The sequence below is a fragment of the Petaurus breviceps genome, unplaced genomic scaffold (assembly GCF_028583685.1).
Source record: "Petaurus breviceps papuanus isolate PSGF00001 unplaced genomic scaffold, PetGlider_PUasm1.0 454, whole genome shotgun sequence".
Lineage (NCBI taxonomy): Eukaryota > Metazoa > Chordata > Mammalia > Diprotodontia > Petauridae > Petaurus > Petaurus breviceps.
The window spans coordinates 1637964-1662231 of NW_027186342.1; the positions used below are offsets into that span (position 1 = coordinate 1637964).

Consider the following 24268-nt stretch of genomic DNA (forward strand, 5'->3'; position numbering starts at 1 on the left):
TAGTATAGTTTTGCTATCTCTTCCTCTAATTCCTTTGCCTTCTCCTCTAGGAATCTGGATGCTACACCACTTGGTGCATATATGTTAAGTAATAATATTGCTTCATTCTCCATGGTGCCTTTTAACAGGATATAGTTTCCTTCTTTATCTCTTTTAATTAGGTCAATTTTTGCTTTTGCTTTATCTGAAATAAGGATTGCTACTCCTGCTTTTTTTTACTTTAGCTGAGGCATGATATATTTTACTCCAGCCTTTTACCTTTACCCTATGTGTATCCCTCTGTTTCAGATGTGTTTCTTGTAAATAGCATATTATAGGATTATGATTTCTAATCCATTCTGCTATCCTCTGTTTTATGGGAGAGTTCATTCCATTCACATTTACAGTTATGATTGTTATCTGTTTCTTTCCCTCCATTCTATTTCCGCTCCTGTTAATGTTCATATTTTCCCTCTCTTCTCCCTTCCCCCCCTTAATAGTTTTCCTTTTGACCACCGCCTCCCTTAGTGTTCCATTATCAGTCCCCCTCCCTTTTCCTCCCCTTTTCCCTTACTTCTTCCCTCCCTACAAACCACTCCCACCCCCCTTTTGTAACCCTTTCCCCCTCCTACTGCCTGTAGGATATTTTTATACTTAATGCAGTATGTTATTTCTTCTTTGCACCAAGAGTGACCGAAGCCCCTCTCCCTCCCCTCTTTCCCTCTAAAATGATACTTTTTGCGTTTCTTCTCCATCAAGTCCAATGCTTAACTGGTTGTTATTCCCTCCTTGAACCAGAACCAATGATGGGAAAGCTCATATGCTTCCCAACTCCCTCCCTTTTTTTTCCTCTGCTATACAGTTTTTATGCCTCTATGTGTGGCATAATTTACCCTTTTCCACTTCATCCATTCCTTTTCTTCCATTGCAGTCCCTTTGTAGACCTTAATAAGATTTGTTTAAATTGTCATTTTGTGTATTTTATAGTCATACCCTCTACTTGTCTATAACCAGTTTGCTCTTATCAAATAGTAGGGTGTGTGTGTTCTCCTTGTTTACCTTTCTAAGTCACTGTTGCATCTCGTAATTGGAGGTTGAATTTTCCATTGAGTTCTGGCTTTTTTATCAAGAAGGTCTGGAACTCTGTTATATCATTGAATGACCATCTCTTTGCCTGGAAGAATATGCTCAGTCTCGCTGGGTATGTGATCCTTGGTTGTAACCCGAGCTCTTTTGCCTTCCAGAAAATTGTATTCCACTGCCTCCAATCTTTCAGTGTAGAGGCTGCCAAATCCTGTGCAATCCTCACTGTGGACCCTCAATATTTGAATTGTTTCTTTCTGGCCGTTTGAAGTATTTTCTCTTTTATTTGGTTGTTCTGGAGTTTGGCCACAACATTTCAAGGACTTTTCAGTTTGGGATCTCTTTCAGCAGGTGTCCGGTGGATTCTCTGGATTTCTATTTTACCCTCAGGTTCTAGTATCTCAGGGCAGTTTTCCTTAACAAGCTCTTGGAGAATGTTGTCCAGGCTCATTTTTTCATCATAATTTTCTGGTAGGCCTATGATTCTCAGATTATCTCTCCTGGATCTGTTTTCCAGGTCAGTTATTTTTTCTTTGAGGTATTTTACCTCTTTTTCTAATTTTTCATTCTTGGTGTTTTGCTTGACTAATTCTTGGTTTCTCATAGAGTTATTTGTTTCCATTTGGTTAATTCTGGTTTTTAGCAAATCATTTTCCTTGGTTAATTTTTAGAGTTCCTTTTCCATATCATACACTTTTCTTTTTAGAGAGTTGTTTTCCTCATTATAATGTTTTTCTAATTCTGCTATTTTGCTTTTGAGAGAGTTATTCATTTTGTCTTCTATCTCTCTCATTTTGTTTTCAAAGTTCCTTTTGATCTCATCTAGGAGAGCCTTCTGTGCTTGGGACCCATTCCCTGTTGAAGTTTCAGCTTTGGGTGTGGAGTCCACATTGTCTTGCTCTGAGGTTGGTTCCTCCCTCTGAGGATAGTAGGACTCCAGAGTCTTTGTCTTTGTAGTCTGCTTTCTACCCATTTTGAGGCAGGGTCCTAGCCACTCCCTTCCTTTAGGATCCCAAGCCTTTACTGTAGAGGGTTTTGCCCTAGGGCAAGAGTTACTATGTTTTCAGGGTCAGAGGTGGGGTTTGGATCTGGTGAGGTTCACTCTGTCATCCTAGTCTTTGGAGGTCCTGAAAGGGGCTTTTAAAAAAAATTTCTGGGCTATGAAGTGGTAGCCCCAGGAGTGTTTGCTGTCCAGGACAGGGGCCCCTGTATTCGCTTCTTACCTTGCTCTTTTCAGTCCCAGCCCTTTGGTGATAGGCCTGGTAGTGGACCTTGTGGTTGGTGGGAAGACTTGCCCTCCAAGTTGATCAGGCCCCTTCCGGGCCTGCCTCTGCCAGCTGTGCCGCGTCTCTGCTCCTCGTTTCTTATAGCACAATAGTATTCCATAATATGCATATACCACAACTTGTTCAGCCATTCCACAATTGATGGGCACCCCCTTAATTTCCAGTTCTTTGCCACCACAAAAAGAGCTGCTATAAACATTTTTGTACATATGGGTCTTTCTCCCACTTCTATGATCTCTTTGGGATATAACCCTAAGAGTGGTATTGCTGGGTCAAAGGATATGAAATTATTTATAGCCCTTTGGGCATAATTCCAAATTGCTCTCCAGAAAGGCTGGATCAGTTCACAACTCCACCTACAATGCATTAGTGTTCCAATTTGCCCACATCCACTCCAGCATTTGTCATTTTCCTGTTTTGTCATCTTAGCCAATCTGACTGGTGAGATGTGGTACCTCAGAGTTGTTTTGATTTGCATTTCTCTAATCAGTAGTGATTTAGAGCATTTCTTCATGTGCTTATAGATATCTTTAATTTCTTTCTCTGAAAACTGCCTGTTCATATCCTTTGACCATTTATCAATTGGGGAATGCAGAAGTCATCTCTTCTGCCTGAACCCAAGAACACAGTTTACTTATCTAAATACCAGTTTACTTCTGCCCCATCTTACCTACCTAGATCACAATAATCTTTTAGTGCAGCAGTTTGAATCCCCTCCTGTCGGTTGAGCATTTGCAGAATTTTTTAAAAACACCTAAACAGTATCATACAACATGGAGAGTGGGGAATAGCTTCTGACCATCACAGCCATAATCATGGTGGCACTATTCTATTTAGAAGGGGCCAAGTAACATGCTCCAAAATTGTTTAGACCAGTTACTGAGGTCTGGAACATCTGCACGTAGTTCATAAATTAGGCATTTGTTTGGTGGTTTCCATGCTTTAAAATCAGTATCTCCAGTTGCCAGAATCATGTGGCCACTGTTGTGTCTCACCAACCAGAATTCTAGGAACTGCCTGCAGAACAGGTGATTACACCTTGAAAACTTTATAGCTGCTCAGCCCTCCTTTAGAATTTGTCCCTTTCAGGGCAGCTAGGTGGCACAGTGACTGGCCCCGGAGTCGGGAGGACCAGGGATCGATTCCGGCCTAAGATACTTGACACCCACACAAAAAAACTGGCTGTGTAACCTTGGGCAAGTTACTTAATTCCAATTGCTTAAAAAAAAAATTTGTCCCTTTCTAACACATAACTAGCCAGCCGTGTGACCTTGGTTAAGTCACTTAACCCCAATTGCCCTGCCTTCCCCCCTCCAAAAACTAAAACAATGCTGTTGTGACAAATCAGATTTGTGCCCTTGCCATGCTTCAAGCTAGAAGGCCTTGACAGCTGCAGTTCTGCATGTCCTTCAATGCTTAGGCTTGTGAGCTTTTTCCATCCCACAGTGACTTCGTCCTTGTACTTCCCACAAATCTCCTCTACTTCTGAAATGCAGTGTCTGCCCTCGGACTGACAAAACAAAGGCACTACCCAGATTTTAGGATAATGTTTGTGCTGCCCCATCTCTTACCTCCAGGATATTTGAGTTTCTTTATCCCTGAATTAGTTTGTTGTAACTTTTAGTTATGTTCACTTTTCTGCCCAGAACACTTCATCCTATTCCAAATACAGTCCTTTTCACCATTATTTCTTCGTTCCTTTAGTCAACCTAGGTTGACTTTAAATCAAGTTTCATTGAGCCAAGATTAATTTATAAACATGCCAGTTAATATTCTAGGAAGTTCCTCTGGGTGGAAAGTCACAGTTCTACCTCCATTCAGGGATAGGACTCCTGGAAACTGGAAGACAGCTAAACTAAAGCCTTTCCTCAAGTTCAGATCATTATCTCCAATCCATTGACTACCTCCCTTATTTCACATCTACCCTTGTCCTCTATCAGCCCTGTCCAACATTTCTCCTCGTGTCCTCCCCTTCCTCCCCCCCCCCCCCAAAAAAAAGATGCTCTTTGAGAAGGAAGAAGACTTTATGGTCTGGGTCTGGGCCTGGCTCCCTTTGCTGCCCTGACTCTCCCCAAGAGGAGTGGGTCAGAGACTTAGCTTTCAGCTCTGTTTACTAGTTGTTTGGCTGTGGTATGAACACTTAAACAAGTCCCAGTGCTCAAAATCGTGTGATGGGGCAGGTGTGAGCCAGCAGGGAAGTATCCTTTTAAGAATTCAAGGACAGCGGGGCAGCCAGGTAGCACAACAAGTAAGAGCACCGGCCCCAGAGTCGGGATGACCTGGGGGATCGAATTTGGGCTCAGACACTTAGCACCCACCCAGAAACACCTGGCCTTGTAACCTTCAGCAAATTACTTAACCCCAATTGCTTAGGGGCAGCCAGGTGGCTCAGTGAGTAAGAGCACCGGCCCCAGTGTCAGGATGACCTGGGGGATTGAATCCAGGCTCAGATACTCAGCACCACACCCAGAAATAACTGGCCGTGTAACCTTGAGCAAGTTACTTAACCCCAGTTGCTTAATAAAAAAAAAAATTCAAGGACATAGAGTCATGAGGTGCATGAAAGGTTGTGAAAAGGTCGCCGTATTGGCCAGGTCTGGATTTGCCTCTGACTAGATGAACATCCATCTGTCTCCCTTGATTCCAGCTCCCAAGCCTTTGAAACTACATTCCCAGCTTTCCATTTCCCCTAACCCTGGTACCCATAACTGCCTGCCTACCCTAGTTTTAGACCTCTTTGCTTATTCCTGAGATTTTTTTTTCCTAGCCCTTGCTGACTTCATTATTTTGGTAATCCATTCTCTCATTCTTTCTGAATTTCTTCTCTATGCTCCTACCTAGTCTACCCTGTCTGTTTCTTTTATCCCAACTAAGAGTGTTTTCTTCAGTGGCTGGCCCCAGTCAAGGCCTCTGCTACCCCCTGCTGTCACAAATGACCCTTAACACTTCTTGGCAGCACCTAGTTGAAGGATGTCAGTTGAATAAAGATCATTCTCATATTAGGACTTGATCCCATATATAAAATAGAGATAATATCTCTAGTATCTGCCTAACAGCATTGTGGCAAGTAATAGAATAAAGGCTTAAGACATCAAGGTGCCAACTCTGTCGGGTTAGGGGATAATGAACATTTATCTTAATTGATGCAGACCCAGGCGTCATCAGTGTGGAACCGGGGAGTGAATCCACAAAGCACCTTCTACATCTTGAACCCACAGAATAATCTGGGAAATACTGAGGAGCGCTTCCGAGCTCGCTTCTGCAGGTGGGCTGGGCAGAGAGAGAGGAACATCTACACTGAGACACCTAACTGGGGGAAGAGGGGCCGGAGGAGGGGTTCTCTGATGTCACTTATCTCTCTAATATTTCCTTTAGGCTTTTTTTTCTTGTTTGTTTTTTCACTGCACTTTCTTCTATTTTGTTCTACTCCACAGTGAGGCTGGCTGGAAGGGGCTGGTTGGTGAGGCCCCAAGTCAAGAACAGATCCAGGCAGCTTTGACAGAGCATGATCTGTACATGTGAGTATTGGGGTGGAAAGAGGATACAGCCCCAAAGGGACAAGAATGTGGTCATCTAGGTCCTGCTGCCCTTTCTTGTGGGGACCTCGAGAAAGCTGAGGCTGCAGACTCTTATTTGCTGAGGAAAGGAATGGTTGGTGATGTAGGACAGTAAGATGAAAAGAAAGGGTATGTTAAGTTAGAGAAACTGAGTCACGGGCTCTAGCTCATCCCCCTTCTGCATCAGTTATGCAGGACATGGGGCTGGCGCCTCCTTCCTGGATGGGCAGGCAATCCAGCGACTCAGCTGCCGAGCAGTGGCCTTGCTGTTTGGGTGTAGCAGTGCTGCCCTGGCTGTGCACGGGAACCTGGAAGGGGTTGGCATTGTTCTCAAGTACATCATTGCAGGCTGGTGAGTCTTGACCCGGAGGACCAGTTCTGGAGAAATAGAGAACTCTTCCCCCAAGCTCCCTCCCTCTTCCCTCTAGCTTTCTGTATCCCACCCACCCCCAAGCTGGCTTACTCCAGCATTTTCTGGCTCTCTCTAGCTTTCTCTTTCTCTCACACTTCAGCCTTGAATTCTGAGCTGATTCTTTCCTTTTCTTCATTACCTCCATACCCAGAGCTCTTCTATGGTCCACCTTTGCCTTTGCTCCAACTCTGTCCCAAAATGAACTGGTAAATGGGCTTTGGGGTTTTTTTTCCCCTTAGCCCTTTTATCTATAAACCTATCCCAGGCCTCTTCTTAACCTCTTTTCTCTGTTCTCCTAGCCCCCTGTTCTTGGGGAACCTGTGGGATGTGACAGACAGAGAAATAGACCGTTACACAGAAGCGCTGCTGCAGGGCTGGCTGGAGGCTGGATCCGGGGCTCCCCTCCTCTCCTATATCATCCAGGCACGGCAGGCTCCCAGACTCAAATACCTCATTGGTGCTGCCCCAGTAGCCTATGGCTTACCTGTCTCCCTTCAGTGATACCTAGAAAAAGGGCTCCTCATGGTCCTTGCCTCTGGTTTCTTAGTTCAACCCCCCTACTTCTGAAATCCCCCCAATATTTAAATGATTTTTTTCAGTATGTTTTTACTCACTGCAATAAAGTTATTACTTAAATTTTGTTGTGTCTGGTTTGTTTGAAGAGATTGCTAAAAAAAATACATCTCTGCCCTTCCTCTTAAACCTCTTTTGTTGATGTTTCAATGAAGCCTGTGATTTGTACTGTAAATTTCCATGACCTGTGGGTTACCTTGCCTTGTGCCTATTTCTATTTCACTTAAAGGCCGGTATTTAAGGTAGAGAAAGTGAGGGGTACTGAATGTGGAGCAGCGGTGGGGGCATTGGAGACTAAAAAGGCCTAACTCTCGAGGAAATGTTTCTGGGAAGGAGTGGAGGGGAAACCTGCCCAAGGTTGGGAGTGGGGGGAGAAGGGGAAAGCCGGGCTGTGCACTGGGGCGTTTGAAAGAGCTTTGCCTTGCCCCCGCTCTTTCTCTGCCTCTGAGATTTTCCTAAGACAAGGTTGTCTGCCATGTGGGTGGGCCAGGAGGCAGCAAGAAGGAATAGTAACCTTTTCCTTCTAAATTATGTAATACAAAGTGCATTCGGTCAACAAGTAGTAAGGGCCTCCAGGTGTGCCAGGCACTGCGGCTAGGGAATAGACCGGTTCTGTGCCATCGCCAGTAGGGGTGACTCCCTGGGGAGGAAATCCTTTAAGAAAATCTGCCACCTGGAGTAGGGCTAAGAAACTGACTGGACCCTTAGGATACAGCCAGCACGTGGCGCGGCAGCGCTCGAACCCAGGCTGCCAGCCACTTGTAGCCATCCGGCCTCACGACCGCCTCGGGCTACAAAACGCCAAGTGCGATGGTCCCCTCCTGGGGGAGCTCGGGGCACCCGCGCGCGGCGCAGCCAACACGACCTAGACACAACATTGACACTATTTCTATTTCTCGCGGTGCAAGGCAACAGCTGGATACACTGTAACCTGCGGGCGGGGCGGGGCGGCCCCTCGGCCTCCTACGTCCCCGGCCCGGCCCTTCCTCTTTACCAACCGCCGGGCCGGACACAGCGCGGCTGGGGAGCGCCGGGTCCACCCTGGGGTTAGGGGCTGGCTGGCGGCCGGCGGCCGAGGATCATAGAGAGGGCCGGCGGCGCGGGCGCCTCCCGCGCCATAGAGACGCGCCCCGGGCGGCTAGAGCGCTTCCCACGTCCGGCGTGCCCCGCCCTTACTCAGCTCCCAACATGGCGCAGTCGGTGAACATCACGGAGCTGTCGCTGCCGCAGCTGGAGCTGCTCAAGAACCAGCTGGACCAGGTGAGGCCGGGCCCGGGGCGCCTGCGGCCCCAGACCCCCGCCCATCCCGCCGGCGCCCTCCTCACTCTTGTTTCCCTCCCCTCGCGCCCCTTACAGGAGGTGGAGTTTCTCTCCTCATCCATCGCTCAGCTCAAGGTTGTACAGACCAAATATGTGGAGGCCAAGGAGTGTCTGAACGTGCTGAACCGGAGCAACGAGGGTATGGGGGGAGGAGGGGAGAGGGCAGCCTGGGGTGGGGGATGGGAGGAGGAACGGCAGCGGGGAGGGGGGAGGGGAGGGGGGGGGGGGGGGGGGGGGGGGGGGGGGGGGGGGGGGGGGAGGGAGGGGGGGGGGGGGCGGGGGAGGGGAGAGAAGGAGGGATGAGAGGGTCTGACAGAGAAGGCTAGGAGGTGGATGGAGTTTTTCATTGTTAACCCATCACCCTGAATTTGAGAAGTAGCTATTGAGAAATTATTCTGTGCCCCCCTTCCGCCTCACACTAAAGGCCTTCGATTTCTTTTACATTTTGACTTATAAGGTAAAATGTCAGAATCTCCCCCTTCATTCTTTTTTTGCTACCATCTCAAGTCTTTGTTATCAGATTGAATAGGTCCAGCCTGGAAAAACTCCTGGTTGGGTTTCTTTTTAGTGTCTTGTCTGTAGTCCTCACTGCCTTCCTTCCCCAGATGTTTATCTCTGTTACCTTCACAGGGAAAGAATTACTCGTCCCATTGACCAGTTCTGTATCCTTCCCACTGGGGACTGCCGTTTTCCTTCCCATCTAGAAAACGGTTTTGGTTCCTTCATCAAAGTCCTTTCCGTACTTGATTGAGAAAATACCTCCCTCACATGGTGCCAGAGGATGTTCCTCAGTTATCCGCTGTCATCTAACCTGAGCCCTGTTTAAGATTTTTAAGTTCTGGTGGCCAGTGGAAAGGGAAAGAGTTAATTCCAAGTCTCTGATTCAAATTTATCCAGGCCCTTTGAGTACTGGGGTCCATGAACCAGATTGAGTATAAGGCAACATTCTGTCTGCCACAGGATTGGTAGAGCAGAGATCAAGCAATATCCTTGTCTCTTAGCAGCTTATTAGGAAAACAAAATAATTAGTAAACTGCATACAAGTTACCTAGAAATAGAGTTGAGGGAGGGAAGAAGACATTGTGTGTATTACTGCACAATTTGAGGTTAATTTTCCCTTCATCTTATGTCACTACACTTCAATAGGCTCTTCTAGGCACTGTATAAGTCAGGTAATAGAGAAAAATTCCTGTCTGTGGCCTAATAGACTTCCTTAAACAATACAACAGGAATAACAACAGATGGAAGATAAATAGTTGACTAATAGACATTTAATGACTTCATAGACAAAAATATGTAAATCAAGCTGAGTTGGGAAATTAAACCTAGGTTTTATATTTGATGATATTGTTCAGTTGTGTCTGACTCTTTGTGACCCCATTTGACATTTTTTTGGCAAAGGTACTAAAGTGGTTTGCCATTTCTTCTCCAGCTTATTTTAAAGATGATGGAACTGAGGCAAACAGGGTTATGTGACTTGCCTAGGGACACAGAGCTAGTGTCTAAGGCTGAATTTGAACTGGTCCTCTGTCCACTGTGCTACTTATCCACTGCCTACATATTTAATAGGCTTGTGGAAAGTTATCCTTTATTAATTTGTGTGTGCTAATGGAAGTTAACATTTCAAGAAGCGAAATGGATTTGGTTTTGATTGTGAGAAGGTGGGGTTGGAATTTTCAGTGATCAGGTACCTTCTTAGGGCTTTCTGTTCACAGAGAACCCCTTGATCTTTCTCTTCAACTATCCATTTCACTCTGTGCTAAGTTCACAACTCTAGCTTCAGAACCCCTGGCTTACCATCATGTGTTTCATGGCTTTTGAGAGGGGAAGTGAAGGTGTCCCAGATTGGGCTAGCCCTTTCCTTAATCCTCACCCCTCAGATGTATGTACCTGGGAAGCTACATGATGTGGAGCATGTTCTCATTGACGTAGGAACTGGCTACTATGTGGAGAAGGTAAGTTGGTGAGAGGAGGGGGTGGGTGATAGCATCATTAACAGGACAGTGGGATATCTCTCTCTGAGAACCCACAAGGGTCATTAACTTCTTCTCCTTTGGCAGTCAGCAGATGATGCTAAAGATTTCTTCAAGAGGAAAATTGACTTCCTTACTAAGCAGATGGAGAAAATTCAGCCAGCTCTGCAGGAGAAGCATGCCATGAAGCAGGGTGAGCCCATGGGTTATAGGACAAGTGAACTTACTTTTTGTTTGATTCTAGGCATATCACTGGCTTCCCATCTTCCCATTGCCTTTGTGTTTCTCTGGATGTCATATGTGCTTGACTGGGCAACTACCACATATCAAATATCCTTCTGTGAGCAGAGATGTATCTGCTCTGAGCATTATCCCAGTTTAGTGGAGGATAAAAAACATACATACCTCAAAAGATCCGTGACATCATCAATGTGGATGCTGCCTCCATGATACAAATTACAACCCATCCATATTCCATGATCACATGCAGTTCTTGTCTTTGTTTTTCTCCGTTTCTCCATAGCTGATCTGCCCACTGGGTTGGAAGCATTCCCTTGGCCCTTTTAGTATTTCCAGGGTGCCAGTGTAACAGTCTGTGTCCATCTGTTATACAACTTCTTACTCTAAAGACTTCATTGGTAATATGCCACACTCTACTTTTGCCTACCATGCATCCTTTCACTGCACTTTGGGTCATTTGAATGTTGATTCTTTTGAGATTGTAGAATTTCCTGATTCACATACATAGCATCATCTGGAAACTATTGTCAATAAAAAGAAGGGCTTTTGTGGCAGGGAAGCAGTTTGGAATTACAGAAAGTACTGTTCAGCTTCCCCAGTATAATTCAACCCAGTCTTCAACTTCCCATTCATTTCAGGACCCAGCTCATTTGGGCTGTCTACAGTGCCTTTGTGAGATAAATATGTAGTGAGAGACTAACTCAATGGGTTTTCTTGCTTTCTGCAACTGCATGTAATAATTCAGACAATATTCATTCTTCATCCACTTGCTTTCTCCTGAGTGGATTGCAAGACTTATTATCTCTTTTGGGTGCTTTTCTTTTTGTTGTCATTAAAGATCATTATTTTTGCATTCTGGGGTTCAGTGCCTTCAATCCAATGTCTTCTATAAATGGGACCCTCTGGAGAGCCTCTAGGTAATTGCATTTTGACACTGGCCAACCTTTGGTGAGCAGATCTCTTATGCCTCACTTGATGCCTTTATTGAGAGGACTTTTAATAAAGGTATGTCCATGACTGATCTGTCATAGAATCGTGTATAATTTTAGTGTAGGCATTGAGACATCTTTTTGGAACAGAACTTTTTCCACCCACTTAATAGTATTTTATTTTTCCCAATTACATGTAAAACTAGTTTTGAGCATTGGCTTTTGTAAGATTTTGAGAAACAGAACTTTGAAAGCTGCATTTTTTTCTACTGTGTCAGATGCATTTTGGAAAATATTTTGGTCTTTTTTATATTACTGTCATTTTCCACTTTCTCAGTAGACCCTTCCTTTGTAAAGGAAGTATTAAACTTAGGAAAAATAGACTGTCACATTGACCATATCTGTTTTTTTTTCTCTACCTGTAATCCACTGCCCCTCTACTGAAAGAGAATTATCTTTCAGCATCAATTCTCTAGAGTCAGGACTGATCACTGAATTGAATTCTAATGTATTTTAATCTTTTTCTTCCTTTATGTTAACATGTTAACTTTGTTTTGCTGTATATTCATAATTCATTCATATCTGAATTCTATATATAGTCATTGATTCTTATGGTGGAATTAATTACATTAATAATAATTGCTAATATTTACACAGTACCTACTATGTATGTGCCAGGCACTGTGCCAAGGACATTATAATTATTATTTGATCCTTACAACAATTCTTGGAGGCAGGTGCTATTGTTCTCATTTTACATATGAGGAAACTGAGGCAGACAGGTGAAGTGACTTGCCTGGGGTAACACAGGTAGTGAGTGTCTGAAGCTGGATTTGAACTCGGGTCTTCTTGATTCCAAGCACAGCACTACGTCCACAGGGCCACCTAGATTACATCCAGTCAATTACCATGTTTGTTCAGATATTTCCCATCCAGTTGCACTTATTTAGTTTACAATTATTTTTGTTTCAAATTCATGCTTGTAATCAAGAAAAATTAGCACAGCAAGATCTTATGTTTGGGGGCGGCCAGGTAGCACAGTGAGTAAGAGCACAGGCTCCAGTGTTGGGATGACCTGGGGATGGAATCCAGGGCTCAGACACTTAGCACCCACCCAGAAACACCTGGCCATGTAACCTTGAGCAAGTTACTTAACCCCAGTTGCTTAGGAGCGACCAGGTGGCTCAGCAATTAAGAGTACTAGCTCCAGTATCGGGATGACCTGGGGATCAAGTCTGGGCTCAGATACTTAGCACCACACCCAGAAACACCTGGTCATGTAACCTTGAGCAAGGTACTTAACCCCAATTGCTTTAAAAAAAAAAAATCTTATGTTTCTATATCTTTCTGTCTGTGTGACTGAAGAGTTGGGTTTACTATAAAAAATAATCTTTGAATGCTTTTTCCTTTCTCATGTTTTCATCAAGACTACCTTCAATTTGTGGAAAATCATTTTCATAAATATATTATAGAAGTGTTTTGGTAAAGTTATTTGTGATCTTTTTTATTCTTTTGGAATTTCCTGTTCTTTTAAGATATCTTGAAAATTTATCAGTGAATATCTTTAATACTTTGTCATCTCAGCAAAGATTTGTTCTGTATATACATTTGGTCATGTCCAACCACTCTTTTTGACTTCATTTGAAGTGCATCTGACTCTGACAGTGTTTGTAATATTCTACACCCATATTCTCTTACCTCTGCAAAGAAGGGGTTGGGTTGTGCATTTTCTCAACTTTTCTCCAAGACTAAGTTTTCTGGTCATTATAATCATACAGTAATTATAATCATTCTTAAAATAAACTGCCTACAGGCTTGTTTCCTTTCTACTGCTTTTTTTTTTTATGAGGGATGAATGCTTCATAATCTTCTATTACCCTGTGTATGTAGCTGTTGAAAATAAACTTGGTATTACCCTTAGCTCCCATGTCTCGCTGAGGTAGTTTCAAGGCTCACTTTGGCCTTTTCCTTATGGGGGCTATGTTACATCAGTTAAACTTCTCTAAGAAATGGTGACAACTGAAACATTATCTTTATTTGGATCTATTCCCATTTTTCAAAATCAGCAGTTTGTTTGAATAGCTCAGTTTGGAACTGCTATAATTGCCTTCATAGGTATGTCAAAGGATTCTCTCTTGGGCCTTTTTCTCTTTCTCCCTCTACTATTGTAGTAATTTCATCACCTCCCATGAATTTAGAAATATCTTTGTGCAGACAATTCTCCAAACTATATATCCAGCCATCAACTCTTTCCTGAGCTCCAGTTCTGCACCCCTGCAACTGTCCTACAAAGCTGAACATCTCCATGTACCTGTCACATAGGCATCTCAAACTCAACATGTCCAAAACCAGAACTTATTATCTTTTTTCCTAAATTTGCCTCTGCTTCTCTCTTGAAGGCAATTACTATCCTGAAGTCATTTTCCATGGCACATAGTAGAGTCTTAATAAATGTCTGTTAAGGGGCGGCTAGGTGGTGCAGTGAATAGAGCACTACCACTGGAGTCGGGAGGACCTGAGTTCAAATCCAGCCTCAGACATTTAACACAAAACTAGCCATGTGACCTTGGGCAAGTCACTTAAACCCAATTGCCCTACCTTCCCCCCTCCAAAAAAGGAAACCAAAAAAAAAATGCTTGTTGGTTGATTGATCCTTGACTCTGCACTCTTAGTTAATCAGCTGCCAGGTCTTATTGATACTACTTATCAATATCTTTCTTATATTTCACTTTCTGAAGCTACAAACCACCGTGTTTCAGGCTTTCATTAACTTTTATGAAAACTATTACAGAAGCCTTCTAATTGGTCCTCCTGCCTCAAATCTTTTTCTTTTTAAATTCAGTTTTATGTTATTTTCAGCTCTGAATTCTTTCCCACCTTCTTTCACCTCCCTACCCATTGAGAAGACATGAAAAATAAAATAGCCATAACAAATGTGTAATCATGCAAAACAAATTCTAGAATTAGTCATATCAGGAAGGAAGAAAAGCAGCTTCACTGGGCATTGAGGATCAGTGCTCTATCTGGAGGTGGATAGCATATTTTATCATGAATCCTTTGGATATATGGTTGGTCATTGTGTTGGGATCAGAATGAATAAGTCTCTCAAAGTTGATTATCTTTGCAATATGGTCGTTAGTGTATATATTGTTCTATTGATTCTGCTCACTTCACTGTGCGTTAGTTCACACAAGTCTTCCCAGGTTTTCCTGAAACCATCCTCTTCATCATTTCTTAATAGCACAATAGTATACCATCATATTCTTAACTTGTTCTCCAGTTGATGGGCATCCCCTCAGTTTCCCATTCTTTGCCACCACAAAAAGAACTACTACCATTTTTGCATGTAGAGGTCCTTTTCCTCTTTCTTGGATCTCTTTCGAGTATAGACATAGTAGCAGTATCATTGGGTCAGAGGGTATGCAGAGTTTAATTCTTTCTGACCCTGCCTCAAGTCTTTCTCTTCTCCAGTCCAACCTCTACATAGCTGTCAGACTGATATTCCTAAAATGTAGGTCTGACCACATGACTGCCCTGTTCAAGAAGCTTCAGTGGCTACTCTGACTCTTCTGATTGACTTTTAAAGCCCTTCACAAACTGGCTCTAGCCTGTCTTTCCAGGCATATGACACTTTGCTTTCCCTAATATACAGATTCTGAGCAAATCGAACTACTTGCTTTTCCTTGTAAAAGCCATTCCATCTTCCATCTCCGTGACTTTGTCAAGGCTGTCCTTGTCTTCCCCGACTAGAATACTCTGGGCCTCTCCTGGTTTTCCCAGTTGTTATTGTCATCCCCCAATCATTTTGTATTCATTTTGTACATATCCCATATTTACCCATCTTTAAACATGTTATGTTCCCCCAGCTGCTTGAATGCATGAACTGTCTTGTTATTTGCATTCCCAGTGCCTAGTAATAATTGGCTCATAGGGACTGACTGATGGATTGATTGGCAGCCATATTAAGTGGGGCAAAGGCATGGGTAATATGCTAAGTATTAATTTTCTCTCAAGCTGTAATTCCCATTTCTGTGATATTCAGTGCTCACTAGCACTTACTCCTTTATTCTTATAAGTCAACAAGTATTTATTAAGTGGTTACTATATGCAGGCACTAAGCTAAGTCCTGGGATACAAAGAAGGCAAAAACATGTTGGTACTTTCTAATGGGGGAGATAACATGCAAAGAATTACACATTCAGGTTCTATACAGGGAAAGGTAATCTCAGAGGCTAGGCACAAGAATGAACATATTTATCAAAGCTCTTATTGCTTTCATCCTAATTAATTTGGAACACAGAGAGGTCACTTTTGTTGCCAGAATTAAAAGACACTTGGTATAGTCCTTTGTCCAAAAATAGGTCCTAATTTGATAAACCTAGCATCTTTAGTCATTTTTATTTAAAAAAAATTATTTTGAACTTAAACACCAAAAAAGCACATTTTTATAACATAGCAGAACAGTCTTTTAAGAATAAGCACAGTTTGGGGATGGCTAGGTGGTGAAGTGAATAGAGCATTGGCCCTGAAGTAGGGAGGACCTGAGTTCAAATCTGGATTCAGACACAACACAAAAACTAGCCGTATGAACTTGGGCAAGTCACTTAACCCCAATTGCCCCCCCCCAAAAAAAAAAACAAAAAAAAAAGAATAAGCACAGTCAAGCAAAAAGAATTCACGGAATGACCATGTTTGAGAATGTGTGTGTGTGTGAGTGTCTGTACTTGTGCCTCTACAGACATGGTTGGTCATTGCACTGATCCAAGTTGTTGTCTTTCAAAGTTGTTCGTCTTTACAATGTTGCCGTCTGCATAAAAGTAGCTCTTGTTGGACTCACTTCAGCTTGTCTGTTCACACGTGCTATGTTCTCCTTGCCTTCTCTTTGTCCTCTGAAAACCCTTAATAATAGCCATTCCACCTACAGGACCTCTTTTTCATAATGAACTCTCTCAGTACTGTTCAAATATATCCAGGTTTTCAAGAGGCATTTGTTTTTTTCTCCCCCATTAGCATATTATCACATTATAGAGTTTCCCCTCCAATTGCTGAAATAAATGTACCTTTCTAGGTTTCTCTGGCCTCTCTTGTGTTAGTATTTCAAAGTTCCTACTCAGCTCTAGTCTTTTCATTAGAAATTCTTGGAAGTCCTCTCTTCCATTAACTATTTTTTTCCTCTGTAGATTATATTCATCTTTGCAGGGAAAGTTATCGTTGCTTGTAAATCTGTCTCTTTTGCTTCTTGGAATATAGTCCACAATCTCTCATTTTTTAGTAAAAGCTGCCAGGTCTTGTATTGTCTTGCCAGTAGTTCTTGATGCTTGAACTATTTCAAGGTTCTTGTAAGATTCCTTCTTTGATGTGGGAGTTCTGAATGTTGGGTATCAAATTCTTGATATTTTTCTTTTTGAGACGCCTTTCAGGAGGAGAGAGGTGAGATTGGTAGATTCTTTCTGTCTTTACTTTGTTCTTTTGTTTTAATAGATCTGGGCAATTTTCATTTATGATTTTTTAAAGTACTATGTCCAGTCTTTTTTTTTTTAAAGCAATTGGGGTTAAGTAACTTGCTCAAGGTTACACGGGCAGTTATTTTGTGTGGGTGCCAAGTATCTGAGGCTGCAACCAATCCTGGGTCTCCCTATGCCGAGGCCGGCGCTCTTACTCACTGCGCCACCTGGCCGCCCCTTCAGTCTTTTTTTTTATCATAGTTTTTCAGGGAGTCCAATAATTCTTGAATTCTCTCTTTAATTGGACCAATTTTTTTTGTTTGTTTTTAACTATCTTAAGATTTTTGTGAGGTTTATCTAAATTAACTTTTTTTCTAGCTGTCACATGAAATAACTGATTTCTTTGTTCTGTCTCAGTTTTCAGGGGTCCCACTTTACTTGGGTAAGGTTTACCTCTTTCTCAGTTTCTGATTTTGGGCTTTGAACAAGATCCAGTCTCTACTCCTGTTGCACTTTTGGGTGGTGTATTTGGCCCTGCTTGGTCTTGCCCTGGTTTACTTGAGTTCCCATGCTCTCCTCCACCTCAAAGAGTTAAGTCCCTGTGGATCTTTGAAGTTCAGAGTTCTTACTCGAGGCTCTCTCTGGCATCTTAGGATTAGGATGGAGGGTTAGGAACTTCAGGGTGTCTGGGCTCTTCTGACCTGAAGGTTGCTTGTACCCTGGTAGTCACTGTGTCACTCTCTAAAGCTACCACCCTCTTACCCTGCTCTCTGGATATCTGCTCCATGAGTAACACATTGGCTTTCATCTTAAACCTTGCCTTTCCCACTTCTTCCATCTTCTTTTGCTTACTGAGGTCTGGCTCCCTCCTGATGACCCTTTCCCTGGCAAACATTTTCAGTACTGGGTGGACTTTGTCTCCTATTCCTGGTTGAAGTGGGGGTGTTACAGTGTTCCTTCCCCCCATTTATTCTTCAGGCTCTAACTCCATTACTTAGTAACTTTCCCTACTTTGGGCTTCATTCACTTGATCACATTTACCAAGATTCTAGTGGCAGTTGTTTACTGACCTCTGGGACACATTCCTCCTTTCCTCAACAACCTCACTGCCTGGCTCATCATCTTTTTTCCCCAACTCCTGTCCTAGTTCTAGGAAACATCATCATACATACTGATGCTCCCTTAAACACACAAACCTCTCATTTCCTTGGCTTACTCACATCCAATAACTTGGTGTTCCCCTTGCATGCCTCTGAAATCTTCTTTGTGATCATGAGCTGTTACCATCCCACCTCCCCTGCGCTTGCCATTCCAAAGCTTGCTCTCTCCTCACTGTGACTCCCAGGCCCTGCATCCCCAGCCTGCCTTCTCTCCCAGGCCATTGCCTTGGCACCGCAGGTGGTGGCAGTTAAGCTTGGCACTGTTCTGGGCTCTTGAATCCCCAGCTCCCTTATCCTGTTGCCAGTTCTGGGCCTTCTTGCCTGCGGGGCCAGGAATTGTAATTCTCTGTCTCTGTCAAACACGGGCTTACAGCCCCTTCTTCCCCAGGAAGCCAATCCTAGTCCTCCCTGCTGATCGGCTCACTCACCCCGTCTGTCCTGTTTGAGCCCAGTGTTTTGCCTGTTGTCTCCCTTGGGGCTGGATGGGCGTTTTTTGCTTCGCATCCCCAGTGCCTGGCACACAGTAGGCCATGATTTATAACAATTATTATACAATAATAAGTGCTTTTTGGCTGCGTGCCTCTCCCTGGGAGCAAGCCTCTAGTCATTCTGGTCCAGGTGAGGCTTGTGCTCCCTGGGAGGCTGTCCTGGCAGCATCCCCCTGTGCCCGGTGCGGCTCTGCCTGCAGGGGGCAGCCCTACGGCCAGGCAGCTCACCAGAAGGAGGAGGGGCGAGCGTCTACCGAACCCCCTAATCCAGCCTGTCGGCATGCCTCATTCCCGGTGTGCACCTGTGTGCTGGAGGCGCCAAGGATCCCATCTTAAAGCTCTTAGCCCGCCCTTCCCCCCCCACCCCCACCCCCGGGCCGGCTCCTTCGGGGACTCTTTCCGGACTTGGCCTCAGAATCCCTTTCGGCCTACTCCCCGGGCATGTTGCTCGTTGCTCGCTGGGGCTGGAGACCGAAGACGCAGAGCGGGGTGGGCGGGCGTTCGGCAGACCTAGCCCAGGCGCACGGAGGCGCTGTCCAGCCTTCGTGTCTGCCAGCTCGCCGCGGTCCCGGGCCTGCGATCTGACCCCTGACCCCTGTGCTTCTCTCCCTCTCTCCCTGCAGCTATCATGGAGATGATGAGCCAGAAGATTCAGCAGCTCACAGCGCTGGGGGCGTCCCAGGCAGCCGCGGCCAAAGCCTGAAGGGGTGGGGGGGGAGGGGTGGGGGACCGAGAGCACGTGTACAGAAGCAATAAAAGTGCCCGCTGGGCCCAGCCGGATCCTCGTTGCTTTTCTCACCCCACATTGACCCCGGGGAGAGGGGAAGGGGGAAAGGTCGAGGTCAAGGCGCCAGGGCCCGGAAGTGACGCCGGGGCCGCGCAGTTTGCCTCAGCACTATCCCGGTGCCCGCGTTTGGGCCGGCGGCGATCTTCCCCGCCCACACAAATACACACTCTTTCTGCTCCTTAGGGTTGGGGGGGGAGGGGGAAGCCGGCGGCCGTCCCCGACTCCCGCGCTCCACAGAACCTCGCCTGGGAGCAGCTGCGGGGCGGAAGTGGCACGCGCTCTTCCGGCTTCTCTCGGGGCCCCCGCCCCTCGAGTTCCGCATGGGTCATCTCTTCCTCCGCAATATCGTCTACTTGACGCTCCCCTCCACGCCGCTGCGGGCCTCTCGCCGGCTGGGCCTCGAGCCCGCCCCGTCCGCCAAGCGGCCCCGCGCCGAACCCATGGCGCCTGCCCGGCCCCGCATCGGGACTCACAATGGCACCTTCCACTGCGACGAGGCGCTGGCGTGCGCGCTGCTGAAGCTGCTGCCCGAGTATCGGGTACCGCGGCCGGCCGACCCCGCGCGGGGCCCCGGGGGCGGGCCGGGGCTCCCCTCCCTACTCTCCGCGCGCGCGCGTGGCCGGGGTGAGGCCGCGGGCGCACGCGCCTCACGCCCCTGCCTCTGTCCCTGTCCCCGCAGGAGGCGGAGATCCTACGCACCCGCGACGCGGCGCTGCTAGCTACCTGCGACGTGGTGGTAGATGTGGGCGGCGAGTACGACCCGCTGAGACACCGCTACGACCACCACCAGAGGTTCGGGCCCGCCCCCGGGGCCGCCCCCCCGCCACGCCCCGGCGCCCGCAGCCCCGGCCGCCCCCGCCCCGCCCCCGGAGCCGCCCCCGCCCCGCCCCCGGAGCTGCCCTCTGAGCCGCCCCCGGAGCTGCCCCCGGAGCCCTCCTTGCCTTCCCTCCCCTCCTCAGGTCTTTCGCCGAGTCCATGAGCTCCCTGCGGCCCGGGAAGCCGTGGCGGACCAAGCTGAGCAGCGCGGGACTGGTCTATCTGCACTTTGGCCAGAGGCTCCTGGCCCAGCTGCTGAACACCACTGTAGAAGACCTAGTTGTGGATACTCTCTATGACAAGGTGGGAGCCCCTCGGACGCCCCGCCCACGGGCAAGCCAGGTCTACTGCCCTCCACGTCCGAGCACGATCGTGCGTGGGTAGGAATGGCCCGCCTCGCAGGGTTGTCTGGAGGATCAAATGAGGTGGCGTGTAAAGCACTGTCCTGGGTCTCTAACAGTCCTAGTGCCCGTTTAAGCTATTTATTAAGATAACATAAATGACTATCATTATGGTCATCAGTATTATTTTTATTATTATTCCTACTACTCCTCCATTGTGGGTGCAAGAGCACTGGGCCAGAAATCTCAAGACCTTTGGGGAAAGTAACAAATGAGCTGCGCCTATCTTAAAAACAGGGAGGGCTATCTCTCCAGATGTGGATGTCTGGTTTTCCCCACCCATACAAATACACACTCCTCAGCTACTGCACCCTTAGGAAACTTGAGATCACCCGCCCCAGTAAGGAGTCAGTCCAACCTGCCACCTGCTTTTGTACAGCCCCGAGCTAAGAATGGCTTTTATGTTTTAAAATTTTAGTGTTTTGAGGATGTAGAAACCCTTGGCCAGTACAGGAACCAGGCCACATGATCTGGCGAAAAAGGACACTAGATCTGAAGCCAGAAATTCTGGGCCTGGCACCTCACTGATGAATATTCTTTTCTTTATCTGTAAAATGGAAATGATGTCCTATTGTAAGAAAGACAAAAGTGACCTTTTTTTTTTTAAAGATAAGGTGGCTCTGGAGTCAGGAGGACCTGAGTTCAAATTTGGCCTTAGACAACACAAAAACTAGCCATGTGGCCTTGGACAAGTCACTTAATCCCAATTGCCACCCCCCAAAAAAAAGAAAGATAAATCTATTGTGACAAAAAGAATATTGCATCCCTCCCCCAATGTGTGAACTCATTTTGGAAACATCCAGTGTGCTGGGTTACCCATACCACATTTCCTTCCATATCAGAAATAAGCACCATGTAAAGTGCAGTTGTATTTGCTAATCAATGCATACTTTAGAACCATGTCCCAAGCTTTCTAGCTTCAGGTCTAGTGCCTTTTCTCGACAAATGGGGTAATTAAAAGATCTCTCACTTGGAGAGGAGTTGCAGCACTGTTACTCATGGTGGTGAGACATTTGAGCCTTGTTTTGCACTTTCCAAAGCACTTGGGCATCTATTTCTTCTTTAGGGTGTGCAGTAGGTAGGGCAGGTGTTCTCTCCATTTTACCTAAGGGCATTTTGCCAGAGAGGTGTGGCCCAGGCAGCTGATAAGAGCTCCGGTAAGAAAGTATTGGCCTGGGGCAGTGAATACTGCACTGGTCCTGAAGTCAGGAAGACCTGAGTTCAAATTTGGCCTTCGACACTTGGCATACTTATTAGCTGTGTGACCTTGAGCAAGTCACAACCCCAATTGCCTTGCCTTCCACCGTGCAAAAAATTTTTTAAAGTTTTTCTTAAAAACTAATGGCCATTTTTTGGGGGCGGCTAGGTGGCACAGTGAGTAAAGCGCCAGCCCTGGAGTCAGGAGGACCTGAGTTCGGTTCCGACCTCAGACACTTAATACCCACACACACAAAAAAAACTAGCTATGTAACCTTGGGCAAGTTACTTAACCCCAATTGCCCTCCAAAAAAAAAAAAGGTAGAAAAAAAATACCTAATGGCCAGTCTGCCATGAGAAGGGCTTTTTCCTGACTCTGAGCCAGCACATCTCCTCAGGCCTGAGGCCTCCAGAAAGATAATGGGCATAATTCTAGCTCCACCACTCTTTAACAGTGGTTTAGGGCAAGTCACCTACCCAACTCTGAACCTCTAGGTTTCTAATTTTTTTTTTATTTTTTAAGCAATCAGGTTTAAGTAACTTGCTCAAGGTTACACGGCCAGTTATTATTTCTGGGTGTGGTGCTGAGTATCTGAGCCCGGATTTGATCCAGGTCATCCCAACACTGGAGCCAGTGCTCTTACTCCCTGAGCCACCTGGCCACCCCTAAGCAATTGGGGTTAAGCAACTTGCTCAAGGTTACACAGCCAGGTGTTTCTGGGTGGGTGCTAAGTGTCTGAGCCCGGGATTAGATCTCCAAGTCTTCTCAACACTGGAGCCAGTGCTCTTACTCGCTGTGCTACCTGGCCGCCCCTAGGTTTCTTATTTGTTAACCAGGCATAATTGTTGAAATGAAGGGTGGTTGTGCCCTTGAAGCCACTTCCCTGAAATTACACTGAGGAGGGACTTGGTTTCCTTCCTTAAATAACCGAGACCTGAAACCCCTGTTCTTTCTAACAGATGTATGAATATTTTGTGGAGGAGGTAGATGCAATGGACAATGGGATCTCCCAGTGGGAGGGAGGAAAGCCTCGATATGCATTGACCACTACTCTGAGTGCTCGGGTTGCCCGGCTTAACCCCACCTGGAACCAGCCAGATCAGGACACAGAGGTAGGAAGAAGGGATATGGAGAGGTGAGGAGCGTCAGAGGAAAGTGATTCATTCCTGGCTAGTTAAGGAACCAAATGCTGACTCTTCTCCCTTTCACAGGCCGGCTTTCAACGTGCCATGGAGCTAGTACGTGAGGAGTTTCTACAAAGACTGGATTTCTATAAGCACAGCTGGCTACCTGCCCGGGCCCTTGTGGAGCAAGCCCTGGCAAACCGATTCCAGGTAGGGAAGGGAAGAAAGACTTAATTGCCTAGTGTGGATTGGTCGCTGTGCTGAGCCCTTTACCTATCTCATTTGAGATAGTATGGGAACCCAGGTAGTTTTTAGTTTTTGTTGTTTTTTTAGAGAGAGGTTACAATTCCATTAGACATAGTTACTACTGACAGTTTACTGAGGATGAAGTCTAAATCCACCCCTAACTCCCACTTTCTTCGGAAAGGTGGACCCAAGTGGAGAAATCATAGAGCTGTCTCAAGGTGGCTGCCCCTGGAAGGACCATTTGTTTGACCTTGAGCCTGGGCTGACCCCCTTAGTGCCCATTGCATTCGTGCTCTACCCTGACCAGAATGGACAATGGCGGGTACAGTGTGTACCAAAAGAGCTTCACTCCTTTGAGAACAGGTAAGGCCCCCCAGACCCTCAGGCCCTTTCCCACTCCTTCAAGGCTCAGGTTCCACGGTCCAAAACTCCCTTTGTTGCCCTCCAAACCCATTATATATCCCTTCATTGCCCTTTATCCTTGTTTTGTTTAGCTAAGTTTTTTCAACTAACATTTATTTTTCTTCTGTTTCTACACACGTACCCCCACTGAAAAAAAGCAAGACTAAACTCTTGTAATAAATGTATATAGTCAAGCAAAATAAGTTCCCATGTTGACCATGTCCAAAAATGGATGAGTCATTCTGCATGAGTCCACCACATCTGCTAGGAGATGGGTGGTGTGCCTCATCATTGGCCTCCCAGAATAACAGTTGGCTATTGCTTTTTTCAAGGTTCTTAAGCTTTACAGGGCTGTTAGTATATAAATTGTTGTCCTGTTTCTGCTCACTTCTTTGCTTCATGCAAGTCTTCCTAGGTTTCTCTGAAACCGTATCCATTATCATTTCTTATAATACTTGTTCAGCCATTGCCCCAGCTGATGGACACTGCCTCAGTTTCCAGTTCTGTTCCTCCTAGCACAATCCTTCCATTTTGGGGTATGCCATTTGTCTCTTAAGTTCTCCCTACTCCACGTCCAGTGTGCTTTCTTTGTTTACAGGCTGCCCCTACCTGAGCAATGGCAGGGTCTTCGGGATGAGGCTCTGGACCAGATTAGTGGGATCCCTGGCTGCATTTTTGTTCATGCCAATGGCTTCATCGGTGGGCACCGCACCAGAGAAGGTGCCCTGAGTATGGCCCGTGCCACTCTGGCCCAGCGCCTAACACCTCTGCCTTCTGTTGAGTCTCAATAAAATTCTCAGTACAGTGACTATATTCTAGTCTCTTTAGTTTCTTCTCATTCTAAGTGCCT

General features: G+C 45.9%; 3 protein-coding genes across 8 annotated transcripts in view; all 3 read left to right on the plus strand.

Annotated features, from left to right (window-relative positions):
• The window catches only part of ESPL1 (extra spindle pole bodies like 1, separase), a 71880-nt gene extending 64927 nt beyond the window's left edge, over window positions 1-6953 (plus strand). For all 5 annotated transcript variants that reach the window (XM_069101197.1, XM_069101194.1, XM_069101195.1 and 2 more), the window contains 4 exons: window positions 5498-5613; window positions 5783-5866; window positions 6093-6257; window positions 6617-6953. In XM_069101197.1, coding sequence (XP_068957298.1) covers window positions 5498-5613; window positions 5783-5866; window positions 6093-6257; window positions 6617-6818 — 567 coding nt within the window. In that variant the 3' untranslated portion in view covers window positions 6819-6953. The remainder of the gene's footprint in view (window positions 1-5497; window positions 5614-5782; window positions 5867-6092; window positions 6258-6616) is intronic.
• Window positions 6954-7937: 984 nt separating this feature from the next.
• PFDN5 (prefoldin subunit 5) lies at window positions 7938-19224 on the plus strand. Of its 2 annotated transcripts, XM_069101213.1 has the most exons (6): window positions 7948-8150; window positions 8247-8349; window positions 8841-8872; window positions 10091-10165; window positions 10271-10376; window positions 19068-19224. In XM_069101213.1, the coding sequence occupies exons 1-6, from the start codon at window positions 8079-8081 to the stop codon at window positions 19145-19147; spliced, it is 468 nt and encodes a 155-aa protein (XP_068957314.1). In that variant the 5' UTR covers window positions 7948-8078; the 3' UTR covers window positions 19148-19224. The 2 variants fall into 2 exon arrangements, with proteins under 2 accessions (XP_068957313.1, XP_068957314.1); XM_069101212.1 differs by lacking the exons at window positions 8247-8349; window positions 8841-8872 and having other exon boundaries at window positions 7938-8150.
• Window positions 19225-19536: 312 nt separating this feature from the next.
• MYG1 (MYG1 exonuclease) lies at window positions 19537-24231 on the plus strand. Its single transcript, XM_069101211.1, has 7 exons — window positions 19537-19770; window positions 19911-20023; window positions 20191-20350; window positions 22606-22758; window positions 22858-22980; window positions 23198-23379; window positions 24017-24231. Exons 1-7 carry the CDS (start codon window positions 19552-19554, stop codon window positions 24207-24209), a joined length of 1143 nt encoding a protein of 380 aa, XP_068957312.1. The 5' UTR covers window positions 19537-19551; the 3' UTR covers window positions 24210-24231.
• The last annotated feature ends 37 nt before the right edge of the window (window positions 24232-24268 follow it).